A 17,002-nucleotide genomic window follows, 5' to 3' on the forward strand; every position below is an offset into this window, starting at 1 on the left:
TTTTAAAATGGTTTGGTATATGCTTATCACTACCGCCTTACAGCCCTCAGCTTTGGGAATCTCCCCCACTCCCCCCCCCGATGCGCAAGTTACAACTCCAGGCCCGGTTTTCCATGTCCTCCAACTTATCCTGCAACTCAGCTTGCTCTACCTGCAGTGCCCGATATTTAGCATCAAGTTGTTTCAGGGATACGTTTGCGCATCCACGCGGTTCTCTGTTTCCTCGACCTGATGGCCCAGCTCCATGATTTCTTCTCAGAATTCTACCATCTCCAGTATCTCCTGCTTATTATTTTTCATATCCCTGTGGAGCTCGCTGAGCTATTGCTGAAATTCGGCTCTAGATGGTAAGTCATTTCCCACCTGCAAGTTCTCAGCGTTAGCAGAATCGGAGCACATTTTGGGTGAGCCGCGGCCATCTTTCTCAATTTCGCATGGCGCCTCGCTCATCTCTCCACCTGAATTCTTAAAGGAGTATTGCTGAAAGTCCACAATTTTTTTTTTTCTACGGGCAGACATCCTACTTGCTTCTTTACTTTTGGATGCATCTCTTAAGAATTTTGGTCCATGGATGCCTGTGTTTCATTGCAGATTGTGTCTAGTGGGGACCGGAGCACCCAATTAGGCCACCATTCAAGCTGCCGACGTCACCGGAAGCCACAGTTCCTTGGTTTTTGATTGTAAATATTACTACCCTTATCATAAGGCTTGAGGGTAACCATACAGTCTACCCTTAAGAGAAACTTGGAGTAATCTGCACGGTGTGGCAGATATCATAAGAAACTTGCTGGGCAGATTGGATGGACCATTTGGTCCTTTTCTGCCATCATTACAATCATTACTTTCTCTCTCTTGCAAACGCATACTCACTCAAGCTCCTGCACACTCACACACCCCTTCACATAGGCTCCCTCTCTCAACACTCACACACAGCCTCAATCAGGCGTACAGGGTCTCCGTCTTCAGCTGTGAGTGGGACAGGCTTCGCTCATGGCTGCCAGACCTCCCTCGACTTCGGCCGTCAGTGGGATGGGCTCTGCTTGCGGCCCACCAGGGCCTCCATCACCTTCAGTGACAAGTGAGATGGGCTCCGCCCATGGCCACCAGGCCTCCCCTCAACTTCGATCACGAGCAGGATGGTCTCCATGTGCAGTCCACCAGGAATCTCCAAATCCTGTGTGAAAAAAACAATTCTGCGCAGGAGGGGAATTCTGCACTAGTGCAAAATTCCCCAAGGAGTAAAAGAAACTAAATTTATCAGAAATAAAAACTATTTATTTATTTATTTATTATTTTTATATACCGACATTCGATCTCAATTGAGATATCACACCGGTTTACATTCAGGTACTGTAGGTATTTCCCTATCCCCACAGGGCTTACAATCTAAGTTTGTACCTGAGGCACTGGAGGGTAAAGTGACTTGCCCAAGGTCACAAGGAGCGACAGCAGGACTCAAACCCAGGTCTCCTGGTTCATAGTCCACTGCTCTAACCACTAGGTTATTCCTCCCTCCTAGTCTTGGCGAACCTCACTTTAATTTAATTTAAGAATTTTATATCCCTTTCTTTCCAGTAAATGCTGCTTTAAGTGGGTTATAAAAACATCAAAACCCATCCCAGAGGATTAATACATTCAAACATTTTAGGGGGTCATTTTGCAACTGCTCACAGTGGTATAAAGTCTGTGGGGCTTTTTTACCTGATAAAGTCAAATTGGCCAGATAAAGCTAGCCAGATAAGTTTGGATCTGCTTTCCGGCATGACCAGATTCACCTGGATTGCACTGAACAATGGTGCTAAACTGGCTAAATTTAAGCCCCACTCCCATTGCTGCTTCTTTTTTTTACCCAGCTAAGTTTTCGTTGGCATTTTCCTGGATTTACCTGGATAAAACGTTTTCCGCTGCATGGGACAGGAATTTGAAACCCCTTAAGTCTGACTGGTTTCCAAACTTAGCCAGACAAACCTGCTAAACCTTGACCTTGTGGAGTTTTCCAGCAAGCTGAAGCTTTAGTGAATGCATTGCAAGGGGTCATTTTGCTAGTATTAAATGGATGAGGTCAGTACTTCTCAATATGACCAAAGGTGATCTGCTGTTCTCCGCTTTCTCAGGAGCAGCTGCAGAAGCTGGAGGTGGAACTGCGCGAGGTGACGAAGAACAAGGAGAAGCTGTGCAGGAACCTGCTGGAACTGATGGAGTACACCTGCCTGCTCCGAGTCACTCGGGGCTTTGTCCATAGATCTGCAGAGGTACAGTGTGCGGATGCAAAATATATTAAAAGTTTAAACGAAAAGTAAAGTCTTTCTGTTTTGGTCATTTAAACCTCTAATAGCTGCCGGCGCAAGCTAGGCACATGGCCAACTTCTGGGTTCCCCTTTCCTGGTGTACTGCATAGCTGCCCATGTTGGGACAGGTTGGGATGCTGTTGGCCAGCCTGGGGAGCATGCAGGCATATCAGGGGTTGGGGGAGGGAGGAGCTCTTGGGCATATTAAGGTTTGGGGGATGGAAAGGAGCATATGGGCATATAAGGGAAGGAATGACTAGTGAGAGCCAGTCCAAGGGAGCTTGTCCAGATATATATCATTTTAAATGGATAATATTTACATCCTTGGCACAGAGATAACTGTGAAGCTTCATGGGATCTAGCAAGGCCGGTCACTGGCATGTTTCACAGTCCCGTAGTTATACCTTACTTCCTCTTAGCCTAATGATTTTTGTGACATTTGAGAAGCTTTTCTCCTGCTTTAAAGAACAAAATACCCAGAAAAGCATTGGCAACAAAATTAGCCTAACTGGTTTTCAAACTTTAGTCCCTCCTAAGAGGTGGCGTGAGAAGGCTTTCCTGAATTCTCTTATTGTTTTTTACACCACCCTGTCTTTTTAGAAGTGTATGCCTGGGGCCTAGCATCACATCTGTGATATATTTGTTTGGGGGGTAGGTAAAGGAGAGTGTAGCGGTTCTGTCAGTTTCCTCCTGTTGATTTGGGATTCCAATTCATTCAGACCAGGGCTAGCATCCAGCACCTTGAGCCTTCATTTGCAACTAGCTGGGTATTTCTTTTCCTCTGTTTTATGCGCACTCCCAACTTGCCTAGTCTAATCATCGCAGCAGCAATCTTTCACTGGGGACAATGCACCATGGCTCTATAAGCTCTAAAGTCCGGCCTTAGATGTTGCCATTGACTAGGACTCCTTCCCTCTGCCTCCGGTGGCCATGAGTGCTACGTTTGCAGCATCCTCAGCCCCGGCCAATGGGGAGGGGAAAACCTCAGCTAGGAAGCAAACCTAGGTCTCGCCATGGTTGACCCCTCCACTTTCTAACATGAGCTTATCTAAGCCGCCAAATATTATGTTTTCTTTCTTGGCAGCATGAATCATCTTTATGTAATTATGAAGAATTTCCTCCTCTGGAGAAGGAGTTGTTGCTGGACTGCACCTCCATGCAGAGGCTGAATGTGAAACTGGGGTGCGTAACCACACAAAAAAAAAAAAAAAATCTTTTCATTCAGAGGCAGTAAAACAGAACTCGATGTAGTGCTGTAATGAGACTGCAGGAGCGAGAATATTAAAAAAAAAAATAATTTCAAAACACTTGTCCTTCCCTGTACGTACCCAGATCAGTCCAGACTCCTGGGTTTTACCTCCTTGCCAGCAGATGGAGACAGAGATATGTATCTTTATTTGTTCTCAGTAAAAAAAAAAACAAAACAAGGAACTAGTTAGAGGAATCTGTGTAGCAGTGAGGTTCCGGGGCGGGGGGGAGCTACCTTAGCAGCTCGAGGAGCTCATCGATGGGCTTTTCCAGCAGTGTCTCTGCCTGTGGAGGAGACCGGGTGTTGGCTGTGTGGTGCTGAGGGACTTTTCCTTTGCTTGCCGTTGAGGTGCGGGTGGTGCCGCAGGTGTGGGAAGGAACAGTGTGTGCGTGTGGCAAAAGCGTTCCTGGGGGGGGGTGGGGGGGGTTTGCATCGAGCCTGACGGGGTCTAGTGCTGAGGCTTTCCCTATCAGCGTGAAAACGGCAGCCATTTTTTATTCTCAAGCAGCTTCGGTGAGACAGGTGGGGGAATCCCCTCCTCAGCTATCACCGGCAGTTCTCTATCCCGCAGAGAGGCACTTGCACTGAGGAGGAGTGTCTGGTTCTGGTAGAGGTCTCCTGCTGGTTTTAACTAGCTTGTGCACAAAGTTTGTTTAGCGTGATGCTGACTCTTGGCCCCAGTCTCCTTGTATTCTTGGCCAGTCAAGAGGCCTATGCTGTTGAGAAGCTCTTCAGGCCAATGATTTTTGGTGTTGGATGTTAAACGGATCCGGGCCTAAAATGCGCTGAAGGTTCAGACAGGCTTTGCTTAACCATGTAGTAGTAGTCCTTGGCAGCGGTTCTTTTCCCACGTGCGTAGGCGTGTGTGCGCATTCTCGCCGCGTTGCAGTTCTGTGCGCAGGGACCTATGTGCAAAAGGCTGCGGCCTAGCTTTAAGTGCGTATGTCTGTGACCTAGACTTGAGCACGTATTTGCACAGGTGCTTGTGTGCATAAGGCCGCAATCTAGCCTGGAACACGTATTTGCACAGCTATTTGTGTGCATTCAAGCATGGCCTATACAAGCGCATATTTGCACATATACTTGTGCGTGTACAACTGCAACCCAGTCTTGAGCGCATATTTGTGCACATCCTGGAGGGGTGTGCATGGACGTCCAGGTGGCATTGGAGGGCACACAGAAGGCCTCCTAGAGCCGAAGTTCAGGAGAGCTAGGCGCAGGGGATGAACAGGTCCATGCGCCTTGCTATCTGTGAGACTTGCCGTCTCATAGCAGTTCAGTCCTCATTCTCTCTCTGTCAGTGCTGTTTAGATGCTCAAAGCGATTTTGACTACTACAGCTTTTGCCCACATTGGGACATCCCCCTCAGCCTATGGAGTCTCTGGAGGGGGAGTGGAGTGGGAGATGAGACAATGGTCAGTTCTCCTTCCTTGTTCCTGAGGGCAGAATCTTCCCTGAGAAAGGTTGGAGAGAGCAAGGCTTGGGCCTATGGACTCCGGTATAGTTCTGTCCTCCTCTTCCTCCTCCTGGGTGAAATGTTTCCAGGGCCTGCAGACCTTTCTGCAGGGGTGCCTAGCAAAGGCAAAGCAACCTGCTATGTAGGGATCACATGGTCGAGCCTCCCATTTATCAGTCATGGCGGGCAAATGCCGCAGGGAGGCTGTCTCTGGTAATGTTCAAGAGGGTGTGGATCATGCGACATCGGAGGTTTATGATGGGGAATTGGCTTTCTCCCTTCTAGAAGAAGGAGAAATTGCATATGATCAAGAGCCACTTTGGACTCTGCTCTGACTTTTTTTTTTTTTCTTTTTTCACAGCGATGTCTTGCTGAATTTGGCTCAGACCCTGAACATGCTTAGTGTGGCCGGAGGTCAATTTTAAGTTAAGCGTCTGTTTCTTTCCCCCCTCTATGCAATTTAAGAGATATTTGATTTAAAGAAGGTAAATGCAGATCTCAAGGTTCCCCATTTCTGCATGGAAACTCTGAGGTCTGTTGGCATCTCTCGCCTTGATAGAGGCATATCTGCACTTAGCCAGCAGGCCGGAGCACCAGACATTCCTGAGATTCAAGGTTCTAAGGGAACATTTTGGGTTTTGAGCCCTTGCCTTCGGCTGGCGACGGCTCCATGTACCTTCACCAAGCTGATGGTGGTGAGGGCAGCCGCATTGCAAAACAGGGTGTGTTGGTGTGTTCGTAGCTGGGTGATTGGCTTATTCGTGCAAAATCAAATGACCTCTGTCAACAATCGGTACAAAAGGTATAGTTCCCTGTACGTACCTGAATCAGTACAGAAGGTATGGATGGCAAACCTAGCAACGAGCCATTTAACACTCTTACAAATTCTGGAGTATCTGGGAATTCATTTCGACACACTGGCAGAGAGAGTGTTTCTCATGGAGAAAGTGTGCTGAAATTGCAGAGTCAGGACTATTTACAGGTCTGGGTTCTATGGCTTCGACATTGGAATTAATGCATTGGGTGTTTGTGCATATGCGGCCTCTGCAGGGGGCTCTTCTCTCCCGCTGGAATCAGTTATTGGAAGAGTTTCATCTTCCTCTTCCGTTATGGGGGAAGCCAGGGACAGTCTTTCGTGGTGGCTTACTCACACCAATCTTGAGTGTGATGTGGAATTGGAGATTCCGAATTGAATAATTGTCACCACCGATGCAAACCTCTCTGGATGAAGGGTGGTGTGGCAAGATCAGTAGGTGCAGGGCCAATGGTCGAAGCAGGAAGTCTCATGGTCTATCAATTGGTTAGAGATGAGAGCAGTGCATTTTGCATTGCTTGCTTGTCTGCCAAGGTTATGCGGCCATCCACTACGGATCCTATCAGACATTGGAATTAATGACGATGGAGTATATCAACCATCAAGGTGGAACGAAGAATCAGGCAGTGGTTTGAGAGGCCCGAGAGTTGATTCTCCGGGCAGAACAGCACTTGGGAGTGGCTGGCAGCATCTCACATCGTCAGAGTGAACAACATTTAGTCGGATTTTATTAGTCTGAGAAAGTTAGACCCCAAGGAATGGGAGCTGTTGGAGGCAGCAATGAGTCTCATTCACTGAAAATGGGGGTATTCCAACAAAAGAGAACACCAAGGCGTTGCGGTTTTACAGCCGCTGAACAGAACACAGTACAAAGGAATTGGAGCTCTGGTGCTGCCATGGATTCAGGGATTCTTCTTTTTGTCTTTCATCTTGTGGCCTCTGGTGGACAAGGGATTATGGTGGATAGAGAAAAATTCAGGCAACGTGATCCTGGTAGCTCCAGAGTAGCCACATCGACCATACTTCCCAGATCTAATCAACATGGCTGTAGACGGGCCCCTGAGGTTTGGACATCAGTCGACTGTTTTCCACCAGGGCCCAATATTTTTGGTCAGGCGGCTCACTTCTGTCTCATGTTTTTGATTCTGAGAGGAGACGACTAAGATGGAGGGGATATTCTGAAGCGGTTATTTCCACCTTATTGCAGGCTAGGTGACCTTCTACATCCTTGATATATGTACGAATTTGGAGGATCTTCGAGTCCTGGTCTTTTGTTGACGGAGTGCAGCCTCAGTCTGTTCAGGCCACAGTGTTCATATTTTGGTTTTTCTACAGAAAGATTTTGGTGAAGGGACTGGCTTTTAACTCTCTGACTGTCCAGGTAGCGACATTGGGTTGCCTCCAGGGTAAGGTGCAAAGGGATCCTTTGTCCGCACATCCGGATGTTCTATGGTTCCTTCAGGGAGCTAAGAACTTGTGTCCTCTGGTGCGGAATATTTGTCCATCTTGGAATCTGTATCTAATCCTTAGAGGATTGTGGGAGGCTCAATTTGAACCATTAAAAAGAGCTACGGTTAAGGACTTGACTCTTAAAGTGGTTTTCTTGGTTGCTATTTGTTCAGCCAGGAGCATATCGGAGCTCCGGGCACTGTCGAATTGAGATCCCTTCCTACAAATATCTGATTTGGGGGTATCTTTATGCATGGTGCCTTCTTTTCTGCCTAAGGTTGTCTCGGTGTTCCATATTAGTTAGACAGTAGAGCTTCCAGCTTTTATGGATTTGGATTTGTCTGTCTCTTGCAGGGGAGCTTTGCCTCTTAGATTAGAGGCATTGCATTACTGAGGTATCTAAAGGTCACTTATGATTTCCATAGATCGCATCTCCTCTTTGTAGATCGTATCACCTCTTTCTACTGTGAAGTGGTCCAGAGAAGGAAAATAAGTCGTCTAAGGCTACAGGTGTGCGGTTTCTGAAGGAAGCAATCAAGCCGACGTACATTTCTAAAGAGCGCCCGCTGCCGGGGGGGTTTAGGGGCGCACTTGACACGTTCTCAGGCGACTTCCTGGGCTGAGTCACTGCAGGGATCTATGCATGAAATTTGCTAGATGGCTTCTTAGAAGCCATTGCCCACTTTTGCTAGACATTATTGCTTGGATATCAGGGCTCCAGCTTCCATGTGCTTTAGTGAGAGTGTTCTACGAGCGGAACTCTCCACGTCCCACCCAAGTTGAGGGGAGCGTAGGTACATCCCAGGAATCTGGACTGATCTGGGTACGTACAGGGAAAGGAAAATTGGTTCTTACCTGCTAATTTTCATTCCTGTAGAACTACAGATTAATCCAGATACCTGCCCATTTACTGGGGGAAAGAGTCCGCCGCTTGTACTGTTGCTTTGTATATAGTGCAGAGTTGTTAGAGGTTTTCAATGCTGATTGCTCATGTTAAATTTGGGAAACAAATTTTCCATTGTCTTTTTGGGCAGCTTCACCTTCTTCCAGCTTTTTGGAGGGGAGCGAGTTTGCTTAAAAGTTTGCTTAGAAATTTATGGTTGTTGATGCCGACTTGGCTTGGGTTCAGGTCAATACTGAGGGGCTGCAGGTGGCGCACTGGGTTATGGTGCAGTGTCAGTGAAACTTTCTCTGTCTCCATCTGCTGGCAGGGAGGCAAAACCCAGGAGTCTGGACTGATCTGTGGTACTACAGGAACGAGAATTAGCAGGTATGAACCAATTTTCTTTTGTCTCTTCCAAACAGGTTTGTATCAGGCTTGGTTCAGCGAGCAAAAGTGGATGCGTTTGAGAAGATGCTGTGGAGGGTGTGTAAGGGGTACACCATTCTTACGTATGCTGAGCTGGAGGAAGGCCTTGTGGATCCAGACACTGTGAGTAACCATCATGGCCCTGGTGCTTGTTATTGTAGAAACCTTTGTGGATGTATGGTTTAAAAATTAGAGGCTTTAATGCATTTTGATTTTTTTTTTTTTTTTTTTTTAGATAGAATGTGAAAATTTTACAAGAGTGTGAAATTCTAGAAGGCATTGTAATAAAATATCAAAACCAGGCAATAGAAATATATAAACTCTCCCTGGAGATCAGCAAGAGTAAGATAATCTCTTAGTGCCCCCACCACCCCCTTTCAACTCATTTTATGGCAGTGATGTTTGGTACTATACAGTGTCTTAGAGCCATCCCTGAAACCAGTAGTGATCTGCTTGCAAAGTAGCCTATGAGGGCTCTGGTGCAAACGCAAGATATTTACTAGTTTCAAAATTTATGAAACATTTTTAATGTACAATTCAGACTAACATGGAAAGAGTGGTACATTGAGGATCCAGTTCATTAAACCTTTTTTGCCCATAAACACAGGATAGAAGAAAAACGAATCAGACCCTAAGTTTTACTTCAGCAAAAGTATATTGAAATTTTATTTTTCATTCTTGTATTATATCCACTGAATTACAATTCCTGTTCATACCCCAGATCAGTCCAGACAAGTGGGTTTTGCATCCCTACCAGCAGATGGAGGCAGAGAACTAAAAACTTTGAGGCACTGCTACATAACCAAGAGTGCTACCTGCAGTCCCTCAGTATTTCTCTGTCTCCAGCAGATGGTAGAGATGCAAACCTGCAGTTAATAAGAAAGAAGGGACAGAAGACGAGAAGTCAGAAGACGGTCTCTGAGGTGTTAGGTTCCTTCATGGGCCATCCCTCAGGATGAACCAGGCGAGCAGGGGATTGGTAATTCCTGATCAGCTTTAGCCCGCAGCAGATCCACGGGTCTGACAGCCAGGGGTCCTGGTTCCCTCTTATCCTCTGAAGGCTCCTTCCCAGAGGTGTTACCAGCAGCAGGGAAGTATTCGTTTTTTGTTTGACTTTCTTCCTTTGCTGTGGCTGCTGTTTCTTTAAAAAAAAAAAAAAAAAAAAAAAGTGTAACCTTTTTCTTTCAGCAGTAAATGCTCAGGTTGTTCCTGGTTTGATCACCGGGGCAGGCCTGGGCTGGGGAAGGAAGCAGTATAGCTCCTCTGTTCGTGGCTTCGGGCTGGTCAGGGAGGCGGAGGCTGCATTGGGCCACTTCCCCTCCTCTCCTGACACCGCTATCATCTGGCTTCTGTTCCTCTGCAGCAGGCCCAGACACGTGGAGACAAATTGGCACCGACAGCGGTTTTCCAGCACGGGAAAGCTTGTCTGGCTGGCAGCCTAGCTCGGGGACAGCTGAATGCAGCGGCGCTATGCCACGATTCGTTTCTGGGGGGGAGGGGCCCTCCGTGGGGGGGTGGAAACAAGTCTGGTAGGAAAGCCACAAATTCCCAAGGCCCTGTCAGGATCAATACTGGGAGGCTAAACATCATATTAGGCAGGAGAAGGGCTATAACTCAGAAGGTGACAGGCTCCACTCTCCCGTTGTCTCCAGCAATCCCATGGGGGGGGGGGGGGGGGGGGCGCAGAGTAGATGCAAGCTCTAGGCCAGACAGGGGAGAAGATGACGTGGTGTTTTCCTCAGAATTTGACTTGTTTATGCATAAGGCTTTTTTAACCAGGAAAATCACTGGGTTTAAAAGGGCACTTCTATCAGCTGTCTCATCCTGCTGCTCAAAGGTCGAAAAGCTCCTTGGTCAGGGGATCTCCTTTGCCAGCTTGACCTAGACCATCCTAAAGGTCCTGGTGGCTCAGATGATTTGGACTTGGATGACCCAGAAGATGGTCTTGGGTTTGGTCCGGGGGTAGATGTGGATGACCCAACAGATCTCACTGCAGATGTCAGTTAGAACGGGGATAAGAACATGGCTGATCCAGAAGAGGTCCCAATAACGGAGGGAGATGACCCACGGGTGGTTCATCTGTTAAGGAATTGAGGCCCTTTATTTCCCATGTTCGTAAGGAACTGGATATTAGGGTGGTCCAGGAGGAGTTGGACAGTGAAGGGGTGTATCCATTGTTGATTGAACTCTGGGGCCCACTGAAAGCCTTTCCTCTCCTTAAAAGGATCAAGAAGCTGGTGAACCAGGAATGGGAATTCCCAGAGGCGAGCCCCAATGTAGCTAGTGCCGTAGCAAAGTTGTATCCCCTCACAGAGAATATCCTGCAGCTGCTGGTATTGATGAAGGTGGAAGCTTCGGTCTCGGCAGTCACTAACAAGAAGACCATTCCGGTTGGGGGTTTGGCAGCATCCTTTGATGCCGCAGGACCATTAGAGATTCATCGGGAGAGGATGGTTGAAGTCTCGGCACTGAGCCTGCGAGCGGCGATCTATGGAAGTCTGATCCAGAGGACCTGTTTATGCTGTGTCCAGAAGTCTCAGAGGAAGTCTTCAGTGTTAATAGCCAGGCAGCTCAGGTGGAGGCCGGGATTGCCTATGAGGCTGATGCGCTTTATGACTTGAGCTGGACTTCGGCCAGGAATATGACTGCGGCCGTCTCGGTGCATCATCTGCTGTGGTTGCGGAATTGCTCAGCTGATAGGTGGTCCAAGTCTCAGCTCTGTAATCTTCCCTTTAAAGGAAGGAAAATTGTTGTTCGGAGAGGACCTGAAACAATTCATGAGGGTTTTGGGGGACTCTAAAGGAAATAAGCTGCTGGAGGATAAGATGACAGTCAGTCAGGAAGTCTTTCCACCTCGCTCTTGGTTTCAGGAGGTGCGGTGTTTTTCATCCCATTAAGGGTTCTGCACTGTCTTTGGGGAGAACCAGGGGTCTGGTAGGCAGCAGTCCTTTCGAGGCACCCGTAGACTTCCCAGAGAGGGCTTCGACCAGGGTGCCGGCTGTGGTAAAGGTTCACAATGAAGCCAAGCTTGTCCACTCTTGAGATGGCGGGGGAAGGCCATCTATCACATTTTTATGAAGAGTGGACCAGGATTACCTCAGACCAGTGGGTCCTAGAGGGTAATAAGGGACGGCTATGCTTTAGAATTTTTTCGCCCCACAACAGGAGCTATTGTGGTGTCTCATTGCAGTGTCCGAGGCAAGCAAGCGGTAATTCGGGACATGCTGTGTCACCTTCAGTTGCTGGCATGATAGTGCTGGTGGTGGCCAGGGAGCATGGTCGCAGGAGGTACTCGATTTACTGTGTTGTGCCAAAAAAGGAAGGAGCCCTTTCATCCCAAACTCAATCTGCAAAAGGTGAAATGTGATTCGGTGAGTCCCCGTTTTTCCGTATGGAAATGTTGCTTATAGTGATAGTGGCAGTTCGTCGAATGGAGTTTTTCGGGCCTGCTGGACTTGATGGAAGCCTATCTGCACATACCCATTCAGAACGAACATCAAAGTTTCTTCATGTTATGGTTCTGGGGTAACTTTTCCAGGTTCGAGCCCTCCCGTTTGGTTTGGTGACTGTACCTTGCATGTTCACAAAGGTGATGGTGGTGATGGTGGGAGGGGATCCTAGTTCATACTTATTTGGACGACCTTCTTATCCAGGGTAAATCGGAGTAGGTATACCGGCAGTCTGTGTGCACGGTGATGGATATGTGGTGAATTTGCGAAGAGTCACCCGAGCCCTACCCAGATGCTGGAATACTTGGGGTCAAAGTTCGACACTCAGCTCGACAGAGGAGTGGGAAGTTTCAAACCCAGGAGGTGTGGATTTTGCTGATGCCAGTGCCCAGGGCTTGGGATTATCTACAGGTTCTGGGTTCAATGACATTTGCGGTGAATTTGGCCATGGGCTTTTGCCCATATGCGCCCTCTACAAGGGGCATTGCTGTCGCGCTGGAATCTGTTGTTGGAGGAGTTTCATCGGCTTTTACCGCTGCAGGGTACTTCCAGGTCCAGTCTCTTGTGGTGGCTTTGTCGGCCCAGTTTGGAGAAAGGGATGGGCCTGGAGGTTCTGGATTGTGTTATAGGGATCACAGATGCCAGCCTCAAGGGTTGGGGGCAATCTGTCAAGAACAGCTAGCACAAGGACTGTGGTCGCCAGTTGAAGCATCCTGGTCTATCAATCACTTGGAAACGAGAACAGTGTGCAAGACATTGGTGGAATTCCTTCCACAAGTCCGAGGTCAAATGGTCAGAGTGTTTTTTGAAAATGCGACAGCAGTGGCTTATATCAATTGGCAAGGGGGATTGGAGTCTCGTGGTTACCCAAGGAGCCGAGGACCTTTTTGCTTGGGCGGAGCCACATTTGTAGGGGATAATCCGCTTGTACACTGTCCACTCCCACAACATATGAAGCGGCAAACTCAGCAGGCAACAGTTGGATCCAGGAGAACAGGAGCTGTCGAAGGAGGCTTTCGACCTTATCCAATCTCGTTGGGGCAGCCTCTGTCTGGATTTGATGGTGTCAAGGAGCAACGCCAAAGCAACAAGTTTCTTCAGCCATAGATGATAGGTCGCAGCCAAGGGCATAGACACTTGGGTTCTTCCATGGCTGACAAGGATCCTGCTGTACATGTTCCCTCCGTGACCATTAATAGGTCGAGTGTTTAGACACGTCAAGAAGCATCTGGGCCAGATGGTACTGGTGGTGCCAGAGAGGCTGTGTTGTCTGTATTTTGTGGATTTGGTTCAGCACGCAATTAATGGGTCCCTGAGATTGGCTCATTTGCAGGGTCTGTTAAAGCAAGGTCCTATTTTCTCGGATTGCATGGATCGCTTTTGTCTTGAGACTTGAATTTTGAGAGCAAACACTTGCAACAAAAAAGATACTCTGAGCCAGTGATTTTCAAGGGCTTAATTTACAATTCCTTGTGGCAGCCTTAGGGTGTCTCAGATGTATAGGGAAAAGTTTGTTGGCCTCACATCTGGATGTTGTGAGGTTTTTGAATGGGGTTGAGCCTCTGTGGCTGCCAGTGCATAGATTGGGTCTGGCGTGGAGTTTAAACTTGGTCTTGTGGGTGCTTTGAGGGCCTCCGGTTTTGAGCTGTTGAGGAAAGCATCGTTAAAGGACCTCACGCTGAAGGTGGTATTTTTGGTGGCGATTTGCTCGTTCGGAAGGATCTCGGAGCTGCGGCTTTGTTCTATAGGGAACCATTTATGAAAATTTCAGACGAGGGGGTGTCTTGTTCCTATCTAAGGTGGTATCTTTGTTTCACCTGAATCAGACTGAGGAACTCCTGCCTTCCCGAATTGGTCTGCTGAGTCGCCGGAGGCAAAGGTGAGAAACAGTTTTCGGCAGCCGGATCATTTGTTTGTATTGCTTGGAGGTGCCAGAAATGATGCAAGGCCTCCAAGGGCACAATAGTGCGTTGTCTGAAGGAAGCTATTGTTTCGGTCTACCTTTTGTAAGGGGAGAATTCCAGAGGGGCTGCGTGCGCAGGCAGCGTTGTGGACTGAGTGTCAGTTGGTATTGCCGCAGGAGTATTGTAGAGCGGTGATGTGGTCTTCTCTTCACACTTTATCTTGCCATTACTGTTTAGATGTTCAGGCTCCACAAGAGCTGACCTTTGGCACAAGTGTGTTGCGAGGGGGGGGGGGGGTCTTTCATAGGCTCGCTCAGTGTAAGGGTGCTTTGGTACATCCCACTTGTCTGGACTGATTTGGGGTATGAACAGGAAAGGAAAATTGGTTCTTATCTGTTAATTTTTGTTCCTGAAGTACCAAGATCAGTCCAGAAACCCAGCCCCTTAATGTTCTCAAGACCATTATTGCAAGTCCATGTTCTGGCATGCTTACTGGGGCAAACGGTCAGGATATGTGTGTATATATAACCTAAAGAAGTTTACCAGGCTGTGGTTAGCCCCTTGGGTTGATTTGTAGTTGAAATATTGGTTTTTAAGTTGCTCAGAATTCCTTTTGGAAGTGAGCGTCTAAGAAATTGGAATAAATAAGAAAATATTATACATTGTCTTGGGAAAGCTGATAAAATCTTATCCATTTTGTATAAAGTATTTGCTTAGATTTATTTCTTCTTTTTCTTTAGGGTGAAATCACAAAATGGTTTGTATTTTTGATATCCTATTGGGGTGAACACATTGGACAGAAAGTTAAGAAGATATGCGATTGGTAAGCAGCAGGACCTCTTTATTTATGGCACTTGTATGCCACCTATAACTCAGTTCTAAGCGGCTTGCGTAATGCATCACATGATGTTGTATGTTGATAAAATTATGCTTTCGTTTTGAGGTTAAAAAGATAGTATCACTAAGTCATTAATTTATTTTATTTTGACTTTTTATATAGTAGCCCAGGACACGTAGAACAAATTACATACAGCCCTTTCCATGGTGAGCTTACAATCTAAATGAGGCACTAGGAGATTTAAGACCTGATTTACTAAGCTTTTTTTCTCCACCCACCCACCCGTGGACACGGAATGGAAAAAAAATGCCTTAGTAAAGTACACCCAAAGTGCTAGCAGAAGAACCTGCATTTGAATTCTGGTCTCCTGCTTCTCAGCCCATCACTGTGGCCACTGGGCCAACCGCTCTCACATTTGGCTGCGTGTTCTGGTTTCCCTTAGTTCCTGCAGTGCCTTGTGGACAAAGATACGGGACGGAATGGGGTCAGACTTGTAAGGATTACAGGAGTTTGGCGAGGACCTTGACATTCTGCACTCTGAAAATGACCAGATATCTGGTCATTTTCAGAGTGGGGCTCTTTCCAAAAGAAAGTATTGCATTTTGTTCTGTGTTTCTGAGTGAATACTGTTACTTATTTATACTGCTACTAGACATATGCAGCACTGTACAAATACACATAAGGGAGGAAACAAAGTGGCATATAAATTAACCCAGTGGTTGATAGAACAAACTCATGCATTTCTCGTGATGTTAACGGTTCTTCTCCTGCAGTCACCATATAGTCTGAATAAATATTTTGCATGCAGTTTGTAAACTCTATACAGTGGCATGGGGGCAAGTTCTGGTTGTTTAATTTTCACTCAGCTGTACTTTTTTCACCATTATCAGCGAGTCATATGTCCATTCTTGCCTTCTCCAGTTATCACTGTCACGTCTATCCCTACCCAAATTCCATCGAAGAACGTCAGGAAGTGCTGCAGGGACTGAACACTCGCATTCAAGATCTGCATACAGTGAGTGCACCACAGCTGGGGCTGGTCACACTATCTTATGTGCTAAAACATTTAATTATGTGATAATGCCTACTGCCCTAAACACTATCGTGAGCTGATTGCTCACACCTATCACTAGATGTCCCAATTTGGAGGAAGGTGCAAAACACCTTATGCAGCTGAAGATGGGAGTTGGGATCGATCACTGGGGGCTTTAACCTGTGAAAAGGCTCATCGCTCCTTGAAAAATGCATAGTTTGAGGAATGTAGTATCCTGAGACCCTGGTTATAGTTTTGTGGGTTGTGCTGCAAGAATTCTTACCATGTACTGAACCTGGAAGCCACAAAGAATTGTCTTCAGAATGGGAGTTCTGTTAATTTTAGCCAAATTCTTTGTGCGATAAGTTTGCTTCCTTCCAAAGTGTTCCATGAAAGGGAGATTTAGGGAAATGGACCCTTATCCTAATCTTGGGAGGCCTGGAGTCTGCACTTTGCCGATGTCTGCAGTGTTTTAATTGCGGTGGTTGTGTTCTTTCGTGCAAGGTGCTGTACAGGACTGAAGATTATCTGAGACAGGTGCTGTGCAAGGCATCCGAATCCATTCACAGCTGGGTTATTCAGGTAAAGAAGATGAAGGCCATTTACCACATCCTGAACTTTTGCAGCTTCGATGTCACCAATAAGTGTCTGATTGCAGAAGTCTGGTGTCCCGTTGCTGATTTGCAAGGCGTGAGGCAAGCCCTTGAAGAGGGTTCGGTAAGTCCAGTTCTGTAGTATGCCTTTGTTTTCTTGTGTGCTATTTCATGTTTTCCTGTAAGTGCAGGAGCTTGAAGTCTATTTACTATTCATCTGTGGTTGAAAATTTCAGTTTCCCTGTACGTACCAGGATCAGTCCAGGACACCTGGGTTGTGACTCCGCACCAGTAGATGGAGACCGAGCAAGAGCTGTCGGGCTCACCCATATATGGTCACACTCCTGTCACAGCCCCTCAGTCTTACTCTGTCTCCAGTAGATGGTGCAGGTTTGGTCACAGCCCTGGTCCCTGGGGGTTTTGGCTGTTCCCTGGGGTTTTCCTTTTGGTTGTTAAGGTTCAGGTTCTTTTCTTTAATTGGAATTTGATTGGTATTTAAAAAAAAAAAAAAAAAAAAAAAAAAGTTAGGAATTTTTCCTCTTGAGAGGATACATCCCCGCTGGTCCTGCCTCCCAGGGGGGTTTGGAAGGTTCTGAGGGGACTATCCCCCCCTGGTTGAG

At 47.0% G+C, this 17,002-nt stretch overlaps 1 protein-coding gene across 3 annotated transcripts in view; it reads left to right on the forward strand.

Moving 5' to 3' along the window:
- ATP6V0A2 (ATPase H+ transporting V0 subunit a2) overlaps nucleotides 1-17,002 on the forward strand; it is an 85,731-nt gene that overhangs the window by 6,714 nt on the left and 62,015 nt on the right. For all 3 annotated transcript variants that reach the window (XM_029571285.1, XM_029571287.1, XM_029571286.1), the window contains exons 4-9: nucleotides 2,115-2,252; nucleotides 3,373-3,470; nucleotides 8,562-8,688; nucleotides 14,659-14,741; nucleotides 15,678-15,771; nucleotides 16,294-16,506. In XM_029571285.1, coding sequence (XP_029427145.1) covers nucleotides 2,115-2,252; nucleotides 3,373-3,470; nucleotides 8,562-8,688; nucleotides 14,659-14,741; nucleotides 15,678-15,771; nucleotides 16,294-16,506 — 753 coding nt within the window. The remainder of the gene's footprint in view (nucleotides 1-2,114; nucleotides 2,253-3,372; nucleotides 3,471-8,561; nucleotides 8,689-14,658; nucleotides 14,742-15,677; nucleotides 15,772-16,293; nucleotides 16,507-17,002) is intronic.

This window comes from Rhinatrema bivittatum, chromosome 11 (genome assembly GCF_901001135.1).
Source record: "Rhinatrema bivittatum chromosome 11, aRhiBiv1.1, whole genome shotgun sequence".
Taxonomy (NCBI): Eukaryota; Metazoa; Chordata; class Amphibia; order Gymnophiona; family Rhinatrematidae; genus Rhinatrema; species Rhinatrema bivittatum.